The 27,042-nt window shown below is 46.2% G+C and overlaps 1 protein-coding gene across 6 annotated transcripts; it reads left to right on the top strand.

Annotated features, from left to right (window-relative positions):
• Positions 1-2,339: 2,339 nt before the first annotated feature.
• Positions 2,340-22,050, top strand: LOC140724329 (NACHT, LRR and PYD domains-containing protein 3-like). Of its 6 annotated transcripts, none has more exons than XM_073038782.1 (10): positions 2,340-2,453; positions 5,991-6,081; positions 7,878-8,044; positions 14,028-14,199; positions 14,298-14,363; positions 17,703-19,458; positions 20,417-20,503; positions 20,659-20,829; positions 20,985-21,152; positions 21,314-22,050. In XM_073038782.1, the coding sequence occupies exons 2-10, from the start codon at positions 6,072-6,074 to the stop codon at positions 21,399-21,401; spliced, it is 2,685 nt and encodes an 894-aa protein (XP_072894883.1). In that variant the 5' UTR covers positions 2,340-2,453; positions 5,991-6,071; the 3' UTR covers positions 21,402-22,050. The 6 variants fall into 6 exon arrangements, with proteins under 6 accessions (XP_072894883.1, XP_072894887.1, XP_072894886.1 ...); XM_073038783.1 differs by having other exon boundaries at positions 2,386-2,453; positions 6,005-6,081; XM_073038786.1 differs by lacking the exon at positions 7,878-8,044.
• Positions 22,051-27,042: the final 4,992 nt, after the last annotated feature.

Here is a 27,042-nt window from a genome sequence, read left to right as displayed (position 1 = left end):
ACCCATACAAACTTCTATATGCTGCATTTGCAACCTGCAACTGCTTCCGTGCCACTCTCTGAGTGAAATAGTTCCTACTCCAATTCCCCTTAAATATTTCACTTTTTTCCCTAAACCTATGACCACACACAACATGAGGGGCAATGCCCTTCCTGCATTCACCCTATTTCTACCATTATAGGTTTATTTACCTGTAGCAGGGGTTCCCAACCTGGGATCCGCAGACTCTCCCGTTAATGGTAGGGATCCACGGTATTATAAAGTTCGGGAACAGCACCTGGCATCTCCCCTCATTCTCCTGTGCTTCAGGGAAACAATTTCGTACCTGTTCAACCTACCCCTGTAACTCTACTCCTTAAATACCAGCATCATCCATGTCCAGCAGGGCTCCTGCAGTTTCCATCCTATTCTTGGGGATTTATCCATCTTAATTTATCCCAGTACAGCAAGCACCGCTTGTGTAATACGCACACAATCCATGACTTGACTGGCTTTCGTCATTTCTACAGTCATTTCCTGTATCCCAAGGAAACACAGGCACAGAGAATTTGTTGAAAATCTCTCGCATCTCTTTCGGCTCCATGCATAGATAGGCACACTGAACATCGGGAGATATTTTGTGACTGTTAACAGAGCAGTAAGGAAAGCTCAGTTTCTTTCAATAAATTATCCTGCCACCAACTTGTCCGTTATTCGTGGATGTGTGCTCATTTCAATTGTTGTTTACAAACATCACAAGAATCAGTCTGGAATGAAAAGTTTTATGTATGAGGGGCATTTTGTGTCTTTGGGCCTGTTCTCAATGGAGGGGTGGTGACTCTGGGAACAGACATGTCAATGAAATCCTGAAGACTGGATAAAGTGACAGGGACATAATGTTTTAAACAGGAGAGGAGTCTAGAATCTGAGATCACAATCTCAATCTATTCAGTTGTATATGGGGACATTATCTTCCATACTTCTGTCCAGTAACAGGATCTGAATATCACCTGTATCAATGCCTAATGTTGATCGTAGTTATATGTTAATTGCAGGCACAAGAATATAATGGTATTTTAACTACTTAATTGAATAAATAAGGACCCTGAATGGTTATCACCACAATGCATTGAAAGATGGTGTATCTGAGAATGTTCTCAATGGAGGAGTGGTAACTCTGGCAACAGAAATGTCAATGAAATCCTGAGGACTGGATAGAGTGATAGGGGCAAGATGTTTTCAACAGTAGGGGAGTCTGAGATCGCAATTTCAATTTATTCAGTTGTATCTGGGGTCCTTCTCTTCCATCAGTCTGTCCAGTAGCAGGATATGAATATCAGCGGTAACAATGCCTGGGGTTGATCGTAGTTATAGGTTATTTGTAGACAATAGAATATAATGGAATTTTTGACCACTTAACTGAACAAAGAAGGACACTTAATGGTTACCACCACAATGTACTGTATGATGTCCTTTGTAAATATCCTATAGCTGACATCTGGAACAGACCGGCCGCAAACAACAACGTGTTTTGATTTTGGAACAGCTTCTGCACTGCTGGAATTTCTGTAGACATGGAACTACTAACAGATTTACTGGATGCACCTCGAGACAGGGTTAAAATTCCCAATATAATTTTATCTTCCCCATTGCAAAATGGCTGATAGCTCAGTTTTCATCTTTGTCACAATTAAACGCAGAGCATGTGAGGTTGTTCCTTATTTACTATTTTCAGTTAGTTCTGCTCAACCACTTCCTCCATCACCAGGGTCACAGCCCGCCAGAGCTACAGAGTGTTGAACATTTTTATCACTCTCTGGTCACCGCCCCTCAGTGTCCTCAGGAGCCGGTGTGGAGACCCGGATGCCTTGAGCATCCACTGTATGGAATATATGATGTTTATGTTGCAATAAAGAGTTAACTAATGAATGTAGGGATTGCATTTATGCAAATCTGTTTAGGATGTCACAAACAGGGGTCACTCCCTCCACAATTCCCTTATTCATTCATCCCTCTTCACTAATCTTCCTCCAGATACTTATCCCCATATACGGCCTTTTCGGGTAGGAATTGTGTATCGTACCGGGTTGGGAATCGAACCCGTACTCTGAGAACCGGGAGGTGGAGCGATGGCGAGGGGGAAGATACAGAGGGAAAAATAAAAAATGTAGCTGATTTAAATATGAAATAACGTATAAAATGCGGCAAGTAGGTCGGGCAGCGTGTGAGGGGCGAGGAGCAGAGTCACCGGTTCAGATGGGAGACCTTCCACCCGTCAACTGATCCCGTTTCCAGCTCCCATTTCAAATACAGATCTGCAGTATCTCAGGTTTTCGCTTCCGAGGCCCCGCCCCCGCTCTCACAGTCTCCGGGTGGGCGGGGGTTTTCTTTCCGTTCTCTGTTGAAGCGGGTCGTCTGCTGGGAGCGGGTGGTCCGATCGCTGTCTCCGGGACAAATTGATCAAGTTCTTATCGGTGAGTATTGAGGCCGGTCATTAGGGGTGGACGTGATCGATAATTTGCCATCGGTGAGTACTGAATCCGATCCCGGGGCAGGGGGGAACCTGACGTTGGGCAGAGACTCACGTTAACTTTCCCGAACTGGCGGCCTCGTCTGGCTCCCTGGATACAAACTGTCTTGGTCGGTTCCGGGTTATGGGACCTTCTCACCGAATCGCCTGAGGTGAGCCGCCGCTCAGCCCCTGGTGTTCTGGTCCCAGGAGCGGGATGGGGTGGTGATGCAGAGACTGAACCCATCCATTAGGATGTACCTGCTGAACTTTACCTCGATCACCCGGCCCGGTATCGGATCCAAACTTCACCTGGATCGACGCCTGGGGTCGAGAATTGTTTTACATATTTCCAGCACACTGGAAGCGGCCGTTCGGCCCGTTGTGTTGTTGCAGACAGAGGGTTAAACAGAGTAATTGCTCCCTCGGGAGACACCTCCACGTGTATCAGTAGTTTCATCTTTCCCCCGTTCAGACGGGACAGTGAGATTCAGATCTCTCACGTCCTCTGGGGGGACTGGGAAGTTTATTTACATCTTCTTTCCATGACTACGACTTGCCGAAATGCTTACAGTGTTTCCCGATATCCGGCCCTGTTAATGCGAACATTAAGTTTTTCTTTTTCATTTATCTGGGTTTCATCCCCATCGCCATCTGGATACATCTGCTCATCCACTGCGCATCCTGTTCAACCTCTGTCCAGTCTGTATCCTATTGCAGCAATGATATATATCAACCATCTTGTTCAACCTCAGTCCAGCCTGTATCCCATCACCTCAATCATATATATCAACCATATTGTTCAACCTCAGTCCAGCCTGTATCCCACCACCTCAGTGATATATATCAACCATCTTGTTCAACCTCTGTCCAGTCTGTATCCTATTGCAGCAATGATATATATCAACCATCTTGTTCAACCTCTGTCCAGTCTGTATCCTATTGCAGCAATGATATATATCAACCATCTTGTTCAACCTCAGTCCAGCCTGTATCCCACCACCTCAGTGATATATATCAACCATTTTGTTCAACCTCTGTCCAGTCTGTATCCAACCACCTCAATGATATATATCAACCATCATATTCAATCTCTCTCCAGCCTGTATCCCATCATCTCAGTGATGTATATCAACCATCTTGTTCAACCTTTGCCCAGCCTGTATCCTATTGCTACAATGATATATTTCAGCAATCTCTCTTTAAAACTTTGTCTACATTGCGAAGTTTTGTTTTTCATCTTTTATAGGATTGGTTGAACACAACACGGGGCAGGGTAAAAGCAGCCATTTCAATTTTAGTTTCACTGTTACAAAATGGCTGCAGTGTTAATCTTTGTCATAATGGAACTCATAGCATTTGATGTTGAGTTTGTTATTTCCTTTTTCGGTTATTTTCAGTGAGCCACTTCCTCCGTTTCCAGGGTAACAGCTCGTCAGAGCTGTAGCAAGTGTTGCAATTTTTTATCGCCCTGTTGTAACCGCCCCTCAGGGTAGAGACAGTGGCCTCGGGGCAAATGTAACAGAATGATAGTGGGAGGAAAGGATGCTGTGAACACTGTGGGGTGTGTTATACCAGGGTCAGAATTACCTCAGAACTAAGAAATTGGTTGGGTGGGTTGGCATTTACAGTTTAGGGTGCTGCTGATATTTTACAATCAGTTAACTATCTGTGCAATAAATGAAGAGGGAGAAAATACTACAGTTGCAGGAAATTTAAAGTAAGTAGGAGAAAATACTGGAAACGCTCAGCAGATCGGCAGCATCTTGGACTGTCTCAGTTCTGGAACTGGGCCTTCCATCATTCCTCCTTTCAGAGATGTAGTCTGATGTACTGAGTTCCCGGCACTTTCTACTTTATAATTTTACATTTTGTTCCTGCTACACTGCTGGAAACATGGCAGCCAGCTGTGCTGGGCAAGACCCCACACAGCAGGAAGATTGTGATCAAATGTGCTCGGTTTAGCTGCTGGGGTCAGGCTGAAGTGTATCCGCATCCTCTATACAGACCAGGGAACCAGACTGAGCACCGGCCCCGGCAGAGGGTCGTCAGGTTCTAATTCCACCTTAGTTTGTGAATCGGAAATGGCAGGAACACCACGGCAAATCGCTGGCACCAAAGCGTCTTTGTATGGGTGATGATATTGGGCCGGTGACTCTGAGAATATGGAACTGGCAGTATAAGGGCTTCAGTCCAGGTTGGTAATTCGACTGCTGGGATCAGAATTTTCTCAGTCTGCAGTGAAGCTGAAATCCCGGAGGGTTGGGCATTGGTTGTGGGGAAATAACCATCTACGCTACCCAATAGGACATCATATCTGTCAAGTATTTTGGAGATTATTTAAGAGAGTTAGGTGAAGTTGGGCAGTGATGCTGTTCATTTGAACTTTGGTAAAGTCTGTAACAAGATCCCGCATGGCAGCTGATCGGGAAGGTTCGGTCACGTGGGATTAATGGGGAGCTGGCGAGGTGGATTCACACCGGACTCGAGAACAAGAAGCAGAGGGAGATGACAGAAGATGGTTTTAGAGAATGGAAGCCTGTGACAAGAGGGATGTGTGTGACAGTGTCGAGATCTCTCAAATTCATTATTAATGCCATTGATTTGTAAAATAATGTACAAAATTAGCAATTTTGAATTGAATTGATTTCTTACATTCTTCACATACATGAGGAGTTAAAAATCTTTATGCTACGTCTAGGTCTAAATGTGCAATGTGCAAACAAAGTAATTTATAATAATTTGTAATAAATTGAACAGTCCATATAATAGAGTATACAGTACTCAAATCAACATGAGTTAATTAGTCTGATGGACTGGTGAAAGAAGCTGTCCCGGAGCCTGTTGGCCCTTGGAAATTGGGATATAAACTGGGTTTTTTTCCCCAGTCTAAAGGCCATTTACCATTTACCAGATCAGCTGACAAACTACATACAACACTTTTCCATCATCACCTTTTAAAGTTTTAAGCAATTCAACTGGACTCCTGTCACATCCTGCAGCCTTATTATTAGTATTTTTTTTCTATCGCGCATTCGACTTCACTTCCAGGATCCCCGGCTCTAGATCGACGAGGGAGTCACTGCAGGTGGCTTCGCTGTTGAAATATTCCCTGTACAATTCTTTTATGTATTCACGCCATCTCTTTTTGATGTCTTCTGCTTCTGGGAGCGGCGGGAATTGCAATCGGGTTGTTCGACCTGTAAAATGTTGTGTTAGCCTGTATGGCGCCGTTGTGTAAGTCGTTGGTGAGACCGTGTTTGCAGTACAAAGTATAGTTCTAGCCGCTATATGTTTGAAAAGGCTTGGTTAAAGTGGAAAGAGTGCAGAGATTTTCGAGTCTGTTGTCAAGGCCAGAAGGCCTCAATTCTGGGAAGAGAATGGTCACTCTACGTATTTCCCACCTGGAATGTGGGAGACTGAGCAGCGACCTTACAGAAGTATTTTAAATTTGAAGGACAGAGTAACTGACTCATAGTTATTTTTTAATTGTGTAATTCAGATCATCGCCAGCAGGTGGTGTTTTCTTCTACCCGGACGGCAGACAAACAACGACATTCAACCAACGACAGTCAGAGTCAGAATGGAAACAGGTATGCTCACTGGCCTCTTTCTCATTAAAACTCTGTCATCCTGGTACACGCGTAGCCAAATCGTCATAAGTTCAGAGGAATAAATTTAGGCGCTAAAAGGACACATAGCAACACTTCCTTCATTGATCGTACTGGTAATGCGACATTGAACACTGGAACAATTCACTAGGTCCAGCGAAGGGACCTAAGAAAGGGAATGGTCGAATCACTCCGCTCACTATGCAGATCTTCACCTGAGAGAAAGGAAAAGGAGCTGCTGGGAAAAAACAGTGGGTGTGGGTGAAACTCAGATAGAAATACAAGTGCGGGCAATGTAACAGTCCAGGGAACAGACAGAATTTCCGTCAGTATTTGGTACGCCCTGATGTGGGAAATGCCTCCGACAGCCAGTGAGAGAAATAGATGGTGTTTTCTGTTTTGAAGGGCAATGGTGAATTCTCCCCGGATTTTCGGGTTGTTGCTCAATGGAGGTGAGGGGAGTTTCCCGGTATCTGTTTTCTGTGGCCCAGTTAAGGAACGTTATATTGTGGGAGAACGGGCTGGGTGTGGGAAACTGTGAACAGGAGAAATTTTAAACAGAGAATCTGAGTGGGCTATCGGGGCAATGAATGTCGTTTGCGAATAAGATTAAAGTAAAACAAAAGAGTAAGTAGAGAAGGCAATGCACACAATGGTGGAGGAACTCAGCAGGTCAGGTAGCACCTACAGTGGGAAACGAACAATCGCCGTTGCGGTTGAGGAATCTTCAACGGAGACTTTGTACATTGATTTCAGTGTTGTCTTGGGCACATAAAATAGAGTCAGGTCTGTGAGGACTGGAGGATCATTCTTCTGGGTGAAGACTTGTGACCAGTAGTCTCCACAAGGATCACTGTCTCGTTATGCATCGTGTGTGATGTAAATAGTTCAATAATAAACTATGTATTCCTCAAACTAATTATATATATGTATATCAAATCATATAGGTGGACTGATTGGTCCATTGACAGTCTCGGCGGGGTCGTGTAAATTTGGGACTGTAGTCAAAATGCGAAGCATCCAATTAGAAATTGGAACAGAAAATCACCAAGTACAGTGAATTTGGGCAAATGTGAGGAGTTCCAACTTGGGAGGTCAAGTTTGCGAGCAATGTACGCAGTGAATGCTGGGACCATTAGGGTGGCTGATGTACAGACGGGTCCTGTGATGGATGTGCATAGCTCCCTGAAAGTGGCAACACAATTGGTAGCATGCTAACGATGAGTTGATGCGCGAATATGTATTTTTCAAAGTTATGCTGTAACTGGATGAACGTTGGTTCAGAGTCAATCTCAGCATTGTGCACAAATCTGGTGTGGAAAGATGATGTGGAAGCTCTGGCGAGGGTGCAAATGAGTTTCACCACGATTACAGAATACTTGCTGCCGGGAGAGGTCGATCAAGCTTGGATTGCTTCATCTGGAGCGTCGGAGACTGAGGCCTCAATCTCAGAGAATTCATAAATTTATGATCGATAATCTGTGACTCGGTGCAAATATCAAGTACTGGTGTGAATAGGTTTAAGGTTAGAGGGTAAAGTTTAAAGGGGATTTCGGATGCAGGTTTTCCACAGAGAGTGATCGGTGACTGGAATGAGCTGCCGAGGGAGAGACTGGAAACAGATACTCAGCAGCATCTGAGAGGCGTTTGAACTCATGAGTAGGCCGGGAACGGAGGGATATTGACCATGTTCTTGAAGCTGGGATTGGTTTCAATTGGCATCGTGTCCGCATACGCATGGTACACTCTACTATTTTATGTTCTATGACTGACTACAGATCTTACCTCCGCTATCTCCGCCTTCCTGTCAAATTGTGAGGATCACCAACTGTTCCAGTTGACGAGATTCTACATGGAGAGACTGGAGCAGGCGATTGAGGAGGGTGTGGAGGGAATCAGCTTCATGTTAATGGGCGAGGATCACTTCACCGGGCCACAGTATCACGTAAGTGAGAGGAACACAGACTGAGTGTAGATTCTACTGAATCAATCACAAACCGATGGAACCGGTGTAACGGCATCTCTGGGCTATAAAAATTCTGTAATGTTTGTGGTTAACATCAAGAAAAGAATTTTCGTTTGCAGAAACCCTGAACTTTTGTTAACCAATACAAGTCTCTGTCCATATTTCTGAACATATTCTCTTTTAGACAGACTAAATTACAGACAATGATTGAGATGTGAATTTAGTGAAATGACACTTGACGGACATTGCAAGTGGGCAGAGAACCACTTTACACCACTCAGTCTGACATCACATCATGTTCCCCATGCTCGACCTTAATGGCCATCACCAGACTCTCTTGATTACCCTCGGGTTTCCGAAAAGTCAAATATATAGTGACTTAATTCTCAGCTCATTTCTCGAGTCTACCTTCAATCCCATCGTCAATTGAACAGGCAGTACTGAATATCGTCTCTCTTTTCAATTGCTGACCCTCTTGCATTTGATCAAGTATCCCAACATGCCTCAGGGTTCAGTTACCTTCTGTTCCTTGTGACTGTTCCATTTGGAGTTTGTAATTACCAAAACACAGAGAACTGCAAAATAATACAATTAGAAATATTCCAAGCGTCTGCAACTAACACAGAATTACCAAGAAACACCTTTATAATGATCCTCGTGTTACTGGGACACATTTACCTGTTGCTCACCAGACTGAATTTTAGTGAAGAGCCCAACATTATCCCCAACCCTAACATTCCACAGGAGACAACTGACAATTTCAATCCAAACTTCCTTCGCTGAATTACTGCCGTTTGGCTTTGGTCTTTCACACATGCATAAACGCCCTGAAATAGTGCAGCTCCTCACTGTCAATTCCTGGCTGTAGGCTGACACTGGACCCTCATGGAGCCTGGCATTGAAGTGTGAACATGCTTCGGTTCACCAGGGATTGCCCCAGGGAAAATCAACAGTGACCCGGTAATAATTTGATTTAGCCGTAGCCATCAAACTCTACACTACAGCAACAGGCTGTTCGGCCCATCATGTCCACACTGACCTATTATATTTCTAGTGGCATTGATCTGCACACCGACTAGAGACATCCATACCTCTCCCATTCATGTACTTATCCGAATTGCTTTTAAATGTTCAAATCAAATGCACATGTACCACTTCCGGTGGCAGCTCATTCCATACTCTCACCGGCCTCTCAGTGAAGAAGTTCTCCCTCAAATTTTCTTTCCTCTTTCATCCTTAATTCATAACCTCTAATTCCCGTCTCACCCAACCTCAGTAATAGATGCCTGTTTGCATCTACCCTCATTATACCTTTTATAAATTTGTATACCTCTATCACATCTCTCCTGGTACATCCTGCACTCTATGGCAGTTTTGACCTATTCAAACTTTCCCTATATCTCAGGCCCTCAAGTCCTGACAACACCTTGTAATTTTTTCCTGCACTCGTTCAATCTTATTGATATCCTTCCGAGAGGTAGATGCACACTTTGTTCCCAATTTGCCTCTGCAACATCAATTTCAACATAATATCCCAACTTCTGTATTCAATATTTTGATTTATGAAGGCCTATGTCCGAAAAGCTTTACAACGCAATCTACCTTCGACAACACTTTGAAGAAATTTTGGATATGTATTCACTGATATATTGGTTTTACCATACCACTCAATGCCCAACCTCTCAATGTCTCAGTGCTATCGTGGTTCGTCCTCAAATAGTGCAACACCTCACTCTTGTGTTCATTAAATTCTATCTGCCGATCTCCATCCCACCTTTTTCCAGCGGTTCCAATTCCCACTGCAAACTCTGATAACCTTCCTCGCTATCCCTATGTTGGTGCCATCCACAGATTTGCATACCTAGTTTGCCACATGATATATCCCTGCCGCACACCGCTCGTCATTGACCTCCAGTCAGAGAAGTAAACCTCTTACTGCCATTCTTAGCTTCTCTCACGAATGCAATATCTGATCGAACTTATTGCAATGTCATGAATCCCAAGCGATTTAATCTTATTGACCAGGCTGCCATGAGGGATCGTGTCAAAGGCCTTGCTGAAGTCCATGAAGACAACATTCACTGACTTGTTTTCATTAATGCTTTCATTACTTGCTTGGGAACTTGCTTCGTAACTTCCGTGAGAAACTATAAGACTGGTTATACAGGATCTACCAGGCACAAATCAGTGTTGACTATCCCTAATCAAACCTTGCCCATCCGAATACTCATATCCAGTCCCTTAGAATACCTACCAATAATTTTACCACCACTTGTGTTAGCCTCACCAACCTGTAATTTCTTGGCTTATTCTTACAGCCTTTTGAAACAGCAGAATAACATTAGCTACCCTTCAATATTTCCGCATTTGACGTTTAGAATATTTTTGCTGGAGCACCTGCAGTCTCTGAACTACTTCAAACAAGTTAGAAAGAACAACCTGGGTATAAATCAACCCTATTCTCTCTCAGTGCAGCAAACACTTCCTCTTCTGTAATCTGTATAGAGCCCATGATTTCACTGCTGTTTCGCCTCACTCAAAATACTCTGTAAGTCTGCTGAGTAAATATAAATGCATAAACATCCATTTTAAATCTCCCCCGCCTTTTTCAGCTTCATGCATAAAGGCCCACTCGGAACTTCAGGAGGACCAATTTTGCCCGTTGGTCTGCTTTTGCTCTAAGAATATTTGATGAAGATTTTGCGGTTCTCTTCTCCCTTGTCTGCAAACTCATGCCATACTCCAGCCCTCCTGATTTCCTCTTTTAGTAACTTTTACAGTTATTTTACTCACCAAGTATCTCATTTGATCGTTCGAGCCTGTACTTGCTATGCGCTCCTTCTTCTTCACCAGGGCTTCAATATGTCTCCAAAACCAAGATTTCCTAAACATGTTACTCTTGCCTTTTATTTTGTCATGAACATTCAAATAGTGTACTTGCGGTCATTTGTACATTGTACTCTCAAAATATCAGTTTTGAAAGCCTTGCACTTATAAGCACATCTGTCACCTGAAAACAACCTGTCCCATAGAATCATAGAACCATATAACCATAGAACATTACAGCACAGAAATAGGCCTTTTCGCCATTCCTGGCTGTGCCGAACCATTTTTCTGCCTAGTCCCACTGACCTGCACCTGGACCATATCCCTACAAACCCATCTCATCCATATACCTATCCAAGTTTTTTCTTAAATGTCAAAAGTGAGCCCGCATTCACCACTTCATCTGGCAGCTCATTTCACACTCCCAACACTCTCATGTTCCCCCATGTTCCCTTTAAACTATTCCCCCTTCAATCTTAACCCATGACCTCTATTTTCTTCACCCTTAGCCTCAGTGGAAAAAGCCTGCTTGCATTCACTCTGTCTATACCATAATTTTATACACCTCTATCAAATCACCTCTCATTCTCCTGCGCTCCAGGGAATAAAGTCCTAAACTATTCAACATTTCTCTATCACTCAATTTCTCAAGTCCCGGCAACATCCTTGTAAACTTTATTTGCACTCTTCCAATCTTATTAATATCCTTCCTGTAATTAGGTGACCAGAACTTCACACAATACTCCAAATTCGGTCTCACCAATGTCTTATACAACCTCACCATTACATTCCAATTCCTATACTCAATACTTTGATTTATAAAGGCCAATGAACCAAAAGCTCTCTTTACTGCCCTATTTACATGTGATGCCACTTTTAGCGAATTTTGTATCAGTATTCCTAGATCCCTCTGTTCTAGTGCACTCCTCAGTGCCCTACCATTTACCTTGTATGTTCTACCTTGGCTTTTCCTTCCGAAGTGCAATACCTCACACTTGTTTGTATTAAACTCCATCTTCCATTTTCAGCTCATTTTCCCAACTGGTTCAGATCCCTCTGCAAGCTTTGAACACTTTCCTCACTATCCACTCCACATTCAATCTTTGTATCATTAGCAAATTTGCTAATCCATTTTGCCACATTATCATCCAGATCATTGATATAGATGACAAATAACAATGGACCCAACACTGATACCTGTGGCATACCACTAGTCACAGGCCTCCACTCAGAGTACCAATCCTCCACTACCACTCTCTGGCTTCTCCCGTTGAGCCAATGCCTAATCCAATTTACTACCTCTCCATGTATACCTAGCGACTGAATCTTCCTAACTAACCTCCCATGCGGGACCTTGTCAAAGGCCTTACTGAAGTCCATGTATACAACATCCACTGCCTTCCCTTCATCCAATTTCCTGGTAACTCCCAATCCACTTTCTTCAGATACCTTCTGATACCATAAAAATTGGCCTTTCTCCAACTTAAATACTTAACTCGATAGCCAGACCTATTTTTTTCATAATGATCTTTAGCCTAATGGCATTATGATCACCAGATCCAAAGTGTTCTCTTGCACACTCCTCTGTTACTTGCCCTGCCTGGTACTCTAATAGAATTCCAGAATGCACTGTCTGTAGTTGTGACCTCAATATATTGATTACGGAAACTTCCCAGATGCCAGTCCTGCACCTCCTCCATCCAAATCACATTAATGGTCACAATGTTGTAATTCAATGTTCTAATCCATGCTCAAAGCTCATCTACCTTTCCCTACAATACTTCTTGCAGTGAAATAATACGCATTTCGAAGCATTAGTTTCCTGACTTTGCATGTCAGCTTTTCCACACAACCGCTCCATTATCCACTCTTGTTCTTCAACCCCTGCAACTCAAGTTTAACACCTCCATACTCCCCACGCAGCGCTAACAACCCTTCCCGCAAGTCGATCAGTCCCCCTCCAGTTCGGATGCAAAACGATCACGTCTGTCCAGGTCCCATATTCTTTGGAAAAGAGCCCAATCATCCAAACAACTGAAACTTTCAATCATATACCATCTCATCAGCCACGCGTCAGACTATATTATCGTCCTATTTCAGGCCTCACTAGCACGTAGCACGTGTAGCAATCCTGAGAACACAATCCTGGAACTCCTGACCTTCAGCTTAGCATGTAACTACATGAACCTTCCTACTGTTGTCATTGGAACCGACGTGGACCAGGACTTCTGGCTGCTCGCCCTGCCCTTAAAAATATTTCAGACTCGATCCGCGATATCCCTTACCTTGGCAACACACCATTCAGAAATCTTGTTCTCGTCAACAGAATCTCCAGTCTGTTCTCCTAACCACTGAATTCTCACAGTCAGTGCAGCTCAGCTCTTCTCACCCTTTCCGAGTCACAAAGCCAAACTGAGTGCCAGAGGTATAATCTCTGGGTATCTACTCAGCTAGCTCATACCCCAGAACAGTAAGCCTCATACCTGTTATAGAGGGGTTTCTTGCATCGAGGCATTCCGTTTTCCCCCTCCTGACCGTCACCAAGTTCCCTGTGTCCTGTGCCTTGGGTATAACTCCCTCCATTTATATCCTGTCAGTCAACCTCTCAGCCTCCTGAATGATCCTGGGTTCAACAGCCCCAGCTCAAGTTCCTTAGCGCAGTCTGTAACAAGCTGCAGCTGGATGAAACTGCTGAAGGTGCAGGAATGTACTGGAGGTCTTCCGGTCTTACCACACCCTGTAGGAAGAGCATTCCACTATGCTGCCTGGCATTCCCACTGTTCTACCCGTGAAAAATAGAATGGAAAATACTATCCAAAATCTACCTAAAGCCTCCGCCTCTCCTCACTGAATCATTCCCGACACAAAGCATCAACACCACATTCTATCTCTGAGCTCACATACACGATGTCCGTTCCACTTAAACCTTGCCAAGCGGATACTGCCCCGCAATCTGTGGCGTTGAACAAAAAAACGACTGACCACGCTCGCTTCTTTAAAAATCTTTCCCCCATTATGAACAGTTCAATGGCTCTCAGTGATCTGCGGTGTGCAAAATGTGCTGGATCAGTCCATGTTCAGGGTAGATTTGTACCCATCCCTTCGCTCCTCAATATGTCCCCATTGTTCATTACAGAGGGTGACTGAGCTCGCGGAGAAGGGAAACCGAGCGGACGCTTCCAAACTCCTCCTGGATCTGGTGATGGAGAGGGGCTCCGGGGCCCAGAGGGTGATGTGGGAATCCTTTGTGAAACTACATCACCATTTACCGAAGCTGAGCAGAATATTGAATGAAATACGCGAACGAGGTACGGTGAACAATACACTGTGTGTTACAGATGTAAATGCTGTTGAATTTACAGTATTACACGGAACAGACTTCATGCAGGTTAATCTGTTTGAACAGGTGACGGCCAGTTCGCCTACATGGACACTGAGCGGGGTTTATCTGAAGTGCCCAGACATCTGAAAGGTAAGCGATGGAACGGAAATCTCGAAGTCTTTCTTGAATTCTGAGAGTCTGAATCCTTGTCTTTCGAGGCATGTTTCTGCACTGTCAGAATCTGGGAAGCAGGTTTTTGTTGCTGTGGCTGAGGACAGGAAACCAAATGCATTTGTCACAGCCCCCTGCACCTTCCAGGTCTCGGGCTGTGCATGCAGAGACCTCCATGAGTTAGACATTCCTGTCGCCTAATATTTGGAGATTTGACAAAACTGAAGCCAGACCTTACCAATTGGAGCATTCAACTCCAGCAAAGGAAATCTCACACCTCAGATCCGAAGTGGAGCGGAGCTTTGCTGTGACCACAAGACATAGAAGCAACATTCGGCCATTCAGCCCACCGAGTCTGTTCCGCCATTCCATCATGGCTGAATCTGGATCCCACTCAAGCAAACTGGTCACCATATCCTTTGATGTCCTGATTGATCAGCTTCCGTCTTAAATATATGCACGGACTGGGTCTGCAACGCAGACTATGGCAGAGTATTGTACAGAATCACTACTCGCTAAAAAAAACAAACAAACTCCTTACCTCTGTTCTAAAGGGTCGCCCCCTCAATTTTGAGGCTGTGCCCCTAGTTCTGGATACTCCCACCAGAGAAAACATCCTCCCCTCATCCATCCAATCTTGTCCTTTCAACATTCGGTAGGTTTCAAAGAAATACCCCCGCATTCTTTTAAATTCCACTTTTGCCCAAAGTTGCCAAAGCTCTCCTCATATGGTAACCCCTTCATTCCCGCAATCATCTTCGTAAAACTCCTCTGTACTCTCTCCAATGACACCTCCTTTCTGAAATATGGGATCCAAAACTGTTGACAATTCTCCAGGTGCGGCCTGAATAGTGTCTAATAAAGGCTCAGCATCACTTTTTTGATTCCCCTTGAAAAAAATACCAACATTGCATTTGCCTTCATGACCACAGACTCGACCCATAAATTAAAATTCTGAAAGTCTTGCACGAGGACTCCGAAGTCCCTCTGTACATCTGATGTTAGGACCTTCTTCCCATTCAGATAATGATCCGCTGTATTGTTCCTTTTACCAGAAGGTATTTTCATACATCTCCCAGCACTGCATTCCATCTGTGACATTTCTGCCTATTCTTCCAATTGGTCTAAGTCCTGCTGCAAACGCCTTGCTTCCTCAGCACTACCTAAACCTCCATCTATCTTCGTATCATCCGCAAAACCATCAATTCCATTAAATTATTGACAAACAATTTGAAAAGTAGTGGTCCCAATACAAACCCTGAGGAATACTACTAGTCACGGGTAGCCAACCAGAAAAGGCCCCTTTTATTCCCAATCGCTGCCTCCGGTCTGTCAGCGATTCCGTTACCCTTGCCAGTACCTTTACTGCAATACCATACGATTATAACTTTTAAAGGAGTATCATAAAGGTATTCAGAAATACCTTCTGAAAATCCATGTAACTGGCATCCTCTACCTGTCCTTTGTCCACTCTGCTTGTAACTACCTCAACGAACTTTAACAGATTTGTCAGGCAAGACTTCACGTAACAGGGACCTCAATGACTTTGTCTTATTTTGTCATTAGTCTCCAAACACCTCGAATCATCAAAATTAATAATAGACTCGAACAATTTCCCAACCACTGAGGTTTGGCTAACTGGCTTATAATTTACTTTATTTCTCCCTTCTCCCTTCTTAAAGAGTAAAGTGACATGTGCAGTCCTCCACTCCTACGGGACCATGCCAGAATCGAGCAATTCTTGAAAGATCATAGCCAATGCATCTGTTATCTCTTCAGGAACCTCTGTTAGGACTGTGGGATGTAGTCCATCTGGCCCAGATGACTTATCCCCCTTAAGACCTTTTAGTATGCCGAGCACTTTTTCATTTATAGCAGCAATGACACTTACTCCTCCTGCCTGTCACTGCACACTGCTAGCGTGTTCCACAGTGAAGACATATGCAGAGTACCCATTAGGATCTTCTGCCATTTATTTTATCCACATTACTATTTCACAACATTACTATTGGATTTTCCAATGATCCAATGTCAATTTTCGTCTCCTTTTACTCTTTGTAACTGAAAAACAGGTTAGTTATCGTGCTGTATATTACTAGCTTGCCTGGCCTCATAATTCACCTTTTCCATTTTTATAGCTTTTCTCGTTGCCTTTTGTTGTTTTAAAAGGTTTCAGCTTCCCACTCACTTTTGACCTTTCTTTGGCTTCTATCCAGTCCTTAGCGTCCTTTGTCAGCCACCGTTGCCTGCACGTGCCATTTGGAGTCTTCTTACCCTGTGGACCATATCTATCCTGCGCCTTGTGAACTGTTCCCAAAAAACTTCAGCCATCTCTGCTTTGCCGTAATCCCCAATGGTATCCTTCTCTAATCCATCTGGGCAAGCTCCTTTCTCATGCCTCTGTAATTCGCTCTGCAATACGATATACGTGACTTGTGCTTCTCTCTCTCTCTCTCAAAGTTCAGCATTAATGCCATCATATTATGATTACTGCCTCCTAAAGGTTTCTTTACTTTAAGCTCCCTGATAACATCTGCTTTATTACTTAACACCCAGTCTAAGATAGCCTTTCCCCGAGTAGACATTCAATAACTTCCCTCTATTGCGATGAGATACTCCAAAGTATGCTTGATTGTCCTATTCTTCTTGTATATTGAAGTCCCCCATTTCAAATGTTTCATTACCTTTATTACATACCTTTTCCACCTCACTTTACCATCTCAACCCTTCTTCTTTGCTACTATTTTGAAGCCCATATATGATTCCAATAATGGCTTTATTACCCTTGCAATTTCTTAGCTCCACCCACAAGGATTCAACATTCTCTGACCCCATCTCACCTCTTTCTAGAGATGTAATTCCATCTCTAGCCAACAGAGCTACACCACTGTCTATGTCGACCTGCCGGTCTATTCGGTACAAAGTGTATCCTTTGTTGAGCTCCCAACTATGGCCTTCTTTCATCCATGACTCTGTGATGCCCACAATGTTATACCGACCAATCTCTAACTGTGCCCAGAGTTTATGGACCTTATTCCAAATTCTGAGCACATTTAAATACAACACCTTCAACACCTTCAGTCCTGCATCTGCACCCTTTTGAATTTTGCCTCTCTCCACATGTGGAACCTGTAACAGCGAATCTCAAACAGATCAGAAATGTTTCTGGACTATCGTTCATTTTCAGACACTCTTGTCTCTGATCTCCCGATTTCACCCAAACACTGTCTTTAACAAGTATTTTTACTCAGGAAAATATGTTGTGAGCTCCATGTTCATCAGTTCAAGCACTGACAATCTATTTCTGTCCGTCCTAAGATGTTCGAAGGAAACACATGGAGACTCTGTGGGCACAGACTGAAACACTGAGAGTGAACACGATCCTGATGAGGGAGAAGGTGAAGGTTTCCCAGTTGGTTGATCGATACGCTGAGCTCACGGTCATTTCTACTGTTCGAGATCGGAGACTGGTGGAACATGAGCTGCTGGCAAGAGGCAGAGACCACGAGGAGTGGAGAGAGAAACATCTCCGGGAGAAGCTGGAAAAAATACGGACTGATCAGTTATTCAGGAGGAGTTTTGTTCAAAAATTGAAAAGGTCTCTCTCTGGAAACAAATTTGGGATGTCCGCAGCAGTGGCCGGAGTCCCGGGGATCGGGAAAACAACCATGGTACAAAAGATTGTTTATGACTGGGCGACGGGGAAAATATTCCAACGATTCCAGTTTGTCTTCAGTTTCAAATTCCGAGAGTTAAACTCCATTAACTGCAGAATAAACCTGAGAGAACTGATTCTGGATCAGTATCCTTACTTTGGGAATTTACTGAGAGAGGTCTGGAAAAACCCAGAGGGATTGCTGTTTATATTCGATGGTTTGGATGAATTCAAACATATAATCGATTTTGCTGACAGTCAGAGAGATACAGAACCCAAGCACCAGTGCCCAGATCCAGAGTGGTGGTGTGAAGTGTCTGATATTGTGTACAGTTTAATCCAGGGCAAGCTGCTCCCAGGGTGTTCAGTGCTGGTGACCACCCGCCCCAATGCGTTACATTTATTGGAAAAGGCAGAGATCAGTGTCCGGGCCGAAATCCTGGGATTTGTTGGTGAGGAAAGGAAGGAATATTTCACCAGACATTTTGTAGATCAGACGGTGGCGGAAGCTGTTTTCAAACACGTGAAGGAGAACGAGATCCTGTACACCATGAGCTACAACCCTTCCTACTGCTGGATCCTCGCTCTGGCACTGGGCCCCTTCTTCACACAAAGAGTCAGGGACCCGCAGCGAGTTCCCAAGACCATCACCCAACTGTATTCCTACTATATTTACAACATGCTGAAAAACCACGGCCGTGAGATTGAGAGCCCCCGTGATGTGTTACTCAGGGTTGGTCAGATGGCCTTCAGAGGAGTGTCCAGGAAGAATATTGTGTTTACAGATGGAGATCTGATGAAGTACAATCTGCAGCCTTCCCAGTTCCTGTTCGGTTTCCTGATGGAGCTTTTGGAGAGAGAGGATTCTGCCCGGAGCGTGGTGTACACATTCCCACACCTCACCATCCAAGAGTTTGTAGCTGCAGTCGCACAATTCCTGAATCCACATCCTGGGGATATCCTGATATTCCTCTCTGAAGCCCACAACACGACAGATGGGCGATTTGAGGTATTTCTCCGTTTTGTTGCTGGTCTCTCCTCCCCAATGACAGCTCGGGGCCTGGAGGAGATTCTGGGTCCATTTCCTCATGAAACAACCTGCCGGGTGATTGACTGGGTGAAGGAGGAGGTTAAACGCCAGAGTAGAAACACGAGGAGTGAAGCGGGTAAAAGGAGCCTCCTGAACACATTGCACTACCTCTTTGAGTCTCAGAATCGTGGACTGGCTCAGGCCGCACTGGGATCTGTGGAATCACTTTCATTCAGTGGAATGACACTGACCCCGATTGACTGCGCGGTCCTGTCTCATGTCATCGGATTCTGTGATACAATAAAACACCTCGACCTGGAGAACTGCCACATTCAGCTTGAAGGAATCCAGCGGCTGGGAGCCGGGCTGCACAAGTGCCAGGAGTTGAGGTAACTTGATTTATCTCTCACTCTGAACAGTGAAACTGTTCCATTGTGTTGTTTCAAAGTAAATGAATTTAGGTTTAACTGCGATAAATCAGATTGTTGAGCAGTGTGACAAATGCCCAGGGGATCGGTCAGTAATTCCCCAAAGACAGGAGTGTTCTGTGGCTCCTTGTGAAGGGATGTTGGAGACTTCATCAGATCAGTGAACAACGGCCATTGGTTTAATGGTACTAAATCACAGGAGTGGCCGTGTTTCTCGCTGCCTGTGACACGTCCATTGACTATGTTCCTTCTTGCTGTTACTGACACCCAGACCGACACTGACTGCAGCAGGTGGGTCAGAGATTCACACCCCCTTCCCGATGAGGGACAAGAGACCGTCAGCAAACTGTCCCAGTGAGAAGGAAAGAAATACCATTGTGAGATTGTCCTCCCCTGCCCTTCCCCGTGTGACTATCACCATCAGTCCACCGGTGTGACTGTGCTCACTACCAGATACACATACCCCATGGGTGAATCTTCTCTCCCGATTGTGGGACTCAGTTCAGACCCACCCCTTCCGTGTATCCATTTGTCTTGTGGGATTGTGTTTTCAAATCAGTATCCTTATGTGGGATCTCTATTCCCCATCCCACTTCCTCCTTCAAGTTCCGTCCTTTTCCTCACTGTGAGACGTTCTCCAACCCTGCTCCTTCCTACTGTCTCACATCAGGTACACTTTTCTAACCATTGGGGAATGAGACAGAATATGTGGAGTTTACAGGGTCACACCGACAGACTAAATTCCTGACATTCGGTGAATACGCTGGAGCTGGTCAGTGAGGGACATTGACAGTGATGGGAACTCCGATCAGTGATTTACTGAAGGGTTTAATGTTTCCTGAAATATCCAAGTGAGAGAAATTCCCTCAGACCCACGGTTTGAATCACTTTGTTCATCAATTTGTCTGTTTGTGTTCAGACTCGGGGTGAATGAATTGGGAGATTCGGGAGTGAAACTGGTGTCTGCGGCTCTGAAGAACTCGGAGTGTAAAATACAGAAACTGTGGTAAGTAGCAGACTGTGGCAGATTATGTTTCCAGTTACTGGGTGTCTGACACTGACCAGTAATGTGATGAGTAATTATGCTACTGCTAAACACTGGGGATTTGTACCGTCTCCTGTCTCTCTGTGTCCTTCACCCTCACTCTCTCTCATCTCCAGGCTGGGGGATGTCGGTCTCACAGATTCTGGTGCCGAAGATCTCGGCTCCGCTCTCAGTACAAACCCATCACTGATGGAGCTGGACCTGAATGGTAATAAACTGGGAGATTCCGGAGTGAATCTGGTGTCTGCGGCTCTGAGGAACCCGGAGTGTAAAATACAGAAACTGGGGTAAGTACCAGACTGTGAGAGATTGTGTTTACAGTCACTGTGTGTCTGACACTGAACATTAAGGTGATCAGTAATTGTGTTACTGATAAACACTGGGGATTTGTACCGTCTCCTGTCTCTCTGCGTCCTTCACCCTCACTCTCTCTCATCTCCAGGCTGTTGAATGTCGGCCTCACAGATTCTGGTGCCGAAGATCTCGCCTCCGCTCTCAGTACAAACCCATCACTGACGGAGCTGAACCTGGGATTAAACTCGCTCACAGACCGATCTGTCCCCGCTCTCCGCCGCCTCATACTGACCCTTCCGAGTCTGGAGCGGATCCGGTGAGTGTTTGTGTTAATGTTCAATGTGATAAAATATCAGCCGATCCGCCGGTTTTCTGGTGATATTTGTCTGTGAGTGTTGAAACATTAACCTCAGTCCCCTGTTACTGACACTGTTGGGTAATCTGTTTATTTCGTCTTTATTCCTCCATCTGATTCAGGCTGTGGGGGAGTCGGTTCAGTGAGACCGGGGAGAAGGAACTGAGATCTCTGCAGGAACCCAGACCCGGACTGACAGTGACCGTGTAAACAACTGAATGTGTGAACATTCCCGTTCGCGGGATGGTGGCATTTGGCTGATTCCCTGCCCTCCCCTTTAACTCCCACTTTACCTTTAATGGCCGCGCATCAGGTTTAATTCCCAACCGTTCCAACGGAACTGGCTCCAGTCTCGCGACATCGAAAGTGATCCCGCAGTGACTTATTTCCGCCTATTGTCCAGCGGCCCAGCTTCCGCTGGATGTGCTAGTTCTAGACTCCCCCTGGCAATCAGACAGTCAGGAAGAGCCCGGGATGGCGGGCTGGGACACTGGTGTCCCGGTGTGGGATTATCCCGGGATAATAATCTTTTTACTCCCTTTGCTAAGGATGGTGCATGCGGCAGTCTGGCCGATATAATGATGTTAAATTGACAAATAGCTCTGCAGTGACCCTGGATCTGCAGCGATCCCGGACACGGTCCTGAAGTGTGATTTTATAATCATCGGTTCCTCGATGCAGAGTGACGGTGAGAAACGGGACGGAATATTCAAACTGGCACTGGTTCTCGCCGTTCAGTTAATTGTGTGTGACTGTGAGTGAGTCGGGAGCAGCTTATTTATTCCCGCACGTCAGCAGCTCACACATTGTTTGATTTACATTTGTCATGATGAAATCAATAAACTGCTGTAACTTCCTGTCCTGGTGCCGGACTCGAGTTTTATTTGAGGTTTCTGCTGCCCCCGCACCCTCTGCACTGCAACAGTGGGTCGGAGCTCCTCACACTGACACAGTAGCGTCTCAGCTCCAGGCTGAGGGAGGGTGGACCGTCAGAGTCTGGGTGCCCAGGATCTCATCTCCACCCATCATCCATTCTGGCTAAATGATCCGCTCCTGTCCTCCGCAGATAGTTAAAATCGACTGCAATAACAGACATGAGTACTCTGAGGTCCAGAGTACGAGAGGGCCCACCAAATCGTCCCATCACACACTCCCGGGGTCAGACACAGAGACAATCTCCCTCCACACCGTCCCATCACACACTCCCGGTGTCAGACAGAGAGTGAATCTCCCTCCACACCGTCCCATCACACACTCCCGGTGTCAGACAGAGAGTGAATCTCCCACCACACCATCCGAATCACACATTCCCGGGGTCAGACACAGAGTGAATCTCCCTCCACACCGTCCCATCACACACTCCCGGGGTCAGACACAGAGTGAATCTCCCTCCTCACCGTCCCATCACACACTCCCGGGGTCAGACACAGAGTGAATCTCCCTCCACACTGTCCCATCACACACTCACGGGGTCAGACACAGAGTGAATCTCCCTCCCCACCGTCCCATCACACACTCCCGGGGTCAGACACAGAGTGAACCTCCCTCCACACCGTCCCATCACACACTCCCGGGGTCAGACACAGAGTGAATCTCCCTCCACACCATCCCATCACACACTCCTGGGACCAAACACAGAGTGAATCTCCCTCCACACCGTCCCGTCACACACTCCCGGGGTCAGACACAGAGTGAATCTCCCTCCACACTGTCCGAATCACACACTCCCGGGGTCAGACACAGAGTGAATCTCCCTCCACACTGTCCCATCACACACTCCGAGGGACAGTCTCGGGAAAAAAGGTCTCTCGTGTGAGATATATCAACTGAGTTGAATCAGATTACAGAGGACACTGTCATTGTGCAGGGGACACACACACACACACACACACACGCACACGCACACGCACACAAACGCACAAACACACACGTTGAATATATGTAGAAGTGCTCACAGAGACTAGGAGGGATGCAATTTGCACAGACCAGGGGAGGGTGGGAGGGAGTACAAACGGGCAAGGGAGTACAGATGAAATTCATAAACAAAGCAGCTAACAATCACATTTGAATTCTAGAGTCGAGAGATCGCCCAGGATGAAGTCAAAGTTGAGGATAGTTTTGCAAAGCGGGACTCCACCCCTTCGTCCTCTACTACGGTCCGCACTCCTCACAGGACGCTGTCCCTTCCCTTCTACTCACACGGACCGCGATCCCAATTAAATGCCATTCTTTCCCATTTTATTCCCACCATTCGCATTACCAAAGGACCCTACCCCTTCACATTCACTCCCACTCTTTGCCTGCCAGTGGGGACACGGCCCTTCCCATTTACTCCCACCCTCTGCACCGCTTCCCATTCACGCCAATCGTCCGAACTTCCAATCCATACATTCCCATTCCCTCCCAATGAGACCCAAACCTTCCCATTCACTACCACCCTCTGCACCGCTTCCCATTCACTCCAATCGTCCGAACTCCCAATCCATACATTCCCATTCACTCCCAATGGGACCCAAACCTTCCTATTCACTACCACCATCTGCCTCCCAATGGGACTCCTTCCAGTTCATTTCTAATGGGTCTGTGAACCTGGAAATTGGCTGGGAGGCCCGAATTCTGTGTTTGACAGAACTCGGAGTGGCGTTTAGGAAAGTTGACGAGAACGCCGATGGTTTATTAGTTACAAGGAAAGTCGAGGATCGTGTGGATGTTGACGACTTTGTAAAACTGACGAGGTTCTAACTTTTGGTGTACACGGTGTAGATGATCGGACTGATGGACATTCGGCACGCCTTCCTGAAGATGGTGGGGGGTGGGGGTGCGTGTGAGAGAGGTTTATGGTTTCCGTGTCCCCACGCCGGGAGATTCATTGCGCCCGGTTCCCGGTGTCCACATAGCACACAGGAAGTTCTACAGGGCACGGTTCCCGATCTCAGTCTCCACACCGAGAGTTTTACCGCGCACGGTGTCGGTTCTCTGTATCGACACCGGGAATATCACCGCACACGTTTCCTGGTGTCTGTATCCTCCTCTCACCACGACACTCGGAGTGATGACGCACAGGATCCGGAGAGGAGGATGTCGGATCGGTCTCTATTGTTTGCGATATATTTATTATTAGTGATAAACAGTCTGCGCAATCGAGTGGACGGTGGTCGAGAGTGTCTGTCCTGCGAGGGGCTCCTGATTGAAAATGGTGAATAGGGAGGGAACGACAGAAGGATTTAGAATGGTCACTAGGGAGGGAGTGAAAGGTTGACTGAAAATGGACTCCGGGGAGAGAATGAGGGGCTGAGTGACAATGGGCGCCAGGAAGGGGACGATGGGCGGAATTAAGATGGCCGTGGTCAGCTTGTTTCTCATGGCCGGCAGGGAGGGAGTGATACACTGACAAGAGAGTGGGAGTGACAGGCGGAGTAAAATGACCAACAGGGTTGGTATTGTGCACTGACTGAAAATTATCACGGGGTGGGGGGGGGGGAAGTTATGTGCTGATTAAAAATAAGATTCTGGATTAAAGCCAGGATATAAAATTATCACCAGGGAGAGAGTGACGCCCCGAGATAACATTGTCACCAGGGAGGGAGTGACGCGCGAATTGAAAATGATCCGTGAGGGAGGGATGCACTGAGAGAAAATGGACGCCAGGAAGGGAGTAACACACTGACAACCCGGAGGAAATGGCGGCCCGACCCGAAATAGTCCCTGATTCCTTTGTTACAATGGCCGACAAGGAGAGAATGATGGACGGAACTCAAATGGCCAACAGGGAGGGAGAGACGCACCGGGTAAAATGGCCTAAATGGAGACAATGGCACATTGAGAAGAGGGAGGGGGTAATAGGTCGATGTAAAACGATCTATTGGGAGAGAGTGACGCTCTGACAAAAAATGGTCGCTGCTTCGCTTAAGATGTCTGACGGGGCAATTTAGGGTTAGTGATACATTGTTTAAAGTGAGCGCCGGGAAGGGATGTTGTGAGACTCCGATTGAAAACTGCTGTCACCATCGTTAATTTTGTTGAGAAATAGGGAGAGATGTGGTGACTGAAGGAGACCCCGTTCGGCCGGGTTGAAACGGGACCAAGGAGGGAGAGATGTGGACTGAAGGAGACCCCGTTCGGCCGGGTTGAAACGGGACCTAGGAGCGAGCGACGCCTCGGTTAAAGTGATCGGCAGAGTGGGAGTGAAAGACACGTTGACTTCAAACGGCCGACGCTTCACTTGAAATGGCCTCTGGAGAGAGAGTGACGGCTTTGGTAGAAGTGAGCACAAGAGAGGGAGGGACGCGCTGATTTAAAATGGGAGAATCCTTGGTTAATGTGGCCGCCAGGGATGGTGTGAGACACTGACTTACAATGGCCACTGTCACACTCAGAATCTATGGCGAAGGAACATGCGCTGCCCATGGATACAATCCCGGGATCGAGTGTGTTATTGATTGTAATAACAGTATTTTAATTTGTGTTTTATATAGTCTTGCATATTGTATATATGTTTTAATTCTAATAATGTTGTCATTGAATAAACTAATGTATATATCTCAGATATTTACACATACACATATACATGTGGGTTTTGGGGAGGAGGGGTGAGGGGTTTGGGAGGAAGAGGAGTGATGGAACGAGGAGTGGACTGAGGAGATGGTGAGCGTGGCGAAGTCACTGACTCAATAAGGGACGAAAAGGGGAGGGGCGAAAGTTGCTGTCACAAACTGGTGCCCGACATGGAGAAGATAGAGACGGAGTGAGGAGGAGTGAAACGACAGGAAGGGAGCGGGGGTGATGGGACGGGGATGGAGGGGATGTAATGGGACGTAGAGGGAAGGGAAGTGATGGGACATGGAAGAGGGGGAAGTAATGGGACGGGGGGGAATGATCTGAGAGGACAGGTCTGAGAGAACAGTATGAACGATTGGGGAATGACTTTTTCAATAGTGGAGGATGAATGGGTGATGACATTTCCTTCGCAAATAAGACGCGCTGCAAGAAAGGGGGCGTGTTCTGGGGAAAGTGGGAGCGAGGGGTCGGGGACGCGGTCAGGGCTGATAGGACGGAGAGTTGAGTGTCTCAACGGAGGGAGAGGGGAGCGACTCATTCAACAACTGAAGGAAGGGAATGCGTGGGGGAGCGAAATTTCCCATCAGAAAATGTTCGCCACCCAGGATGTGGTGGATGGCGGGAGAAAGGGCAAGGGGTCAGAGAGGGGAGGGTGTCAAGAGTGACGGGGTGTGTAGGGGTTTGACTCACTGGGTAACAGAGGGAGGGAAGGCGATGAGGAAAGGCGAAAATTGGCATCGCGAAATGGAAGCCAACCAGCATAAGATGTAGAGCATCGAAATGGCGGGGATAGGAAAGCGAGGGGAGGGAGGGAAGGGGGTTTGCGAATGATGCGATGGGAAGGAAGGTGTCAAGATGCAGAGTGTGAGGGAGTGACACACTTCGTGGTGGAGGAAATGAGAGGGAGGATTACACACTGTCACAAAATGTCTGTCGGCAGAAGGTTCAATGGAGAGTTGGGAGACCGAGGAGGGAGGGAATGGAGAGGAGGGATGAGGAGTTGATATTGAATAAACAGGGAGGGAAGTGAGTAGAAGGTGAGGGTAAGGGTGTGCCTCATTCTATGATACTAGGAACGTAGTTACCAATATTAACCATCACAAAATGGCTGCCAGCCAGCGTGAGATGGGCGGTGATAGAGGGGAGAGCGAGGGGACAGGGAGCGGAGTGTTTCAGGAGTGACGGGATGGGGTGAGGGTGGGAGGGGCGACTCGTAACAAGGGAGCGGGAACACTGAGGGGTACCCATGGGGAGGAATATATATAGTTTGGCACCGTTACCACCCCTCCCATCT

The sequence above is a fragment of the Hemitrygon akajei genome, unplaced genomic scaffold, assembly GCF_048418815.1.
Source record: "Hemitrygon akajei unplaced genomic scaffold, sHemAka1.3 Scf000188, whole genome shotgun sequence".
In the NCBI taxonomy this organism is placed as follows: domain Eukaryota; kingdom Metazoa; phylum Chordata; class Chondrichthyes; order Myliobatiformes; family Dasyatidae; genus Hemitrygon; species Hemitrygon akajei.
This window is presented reverse-complemented; position numbering and strand designations above follow the sequence as displayed.

What these genes read in the sequence shown, in the direction of transcription:
- LOC140724329 (XM_073038782.1), top strand. An exon ending in GAATGAAATACGCGAACGAG is followed by an intron (nt 14,200 to 14,297) that starts GTACGGTGAACA and finishes CTGTTTGAACAG; the next exon opens with GTGACGGCCAGTTCGCCTAC. An exon ending in CACAAGTGCCAGGAGTTGAG is followed by an intron (nt 19,459 to 20,416) that starts GTAACTTGATTT and finishes GTTTGTGTTCAG; the next exon opens with ACTCGGGGTGAATGAATTGG.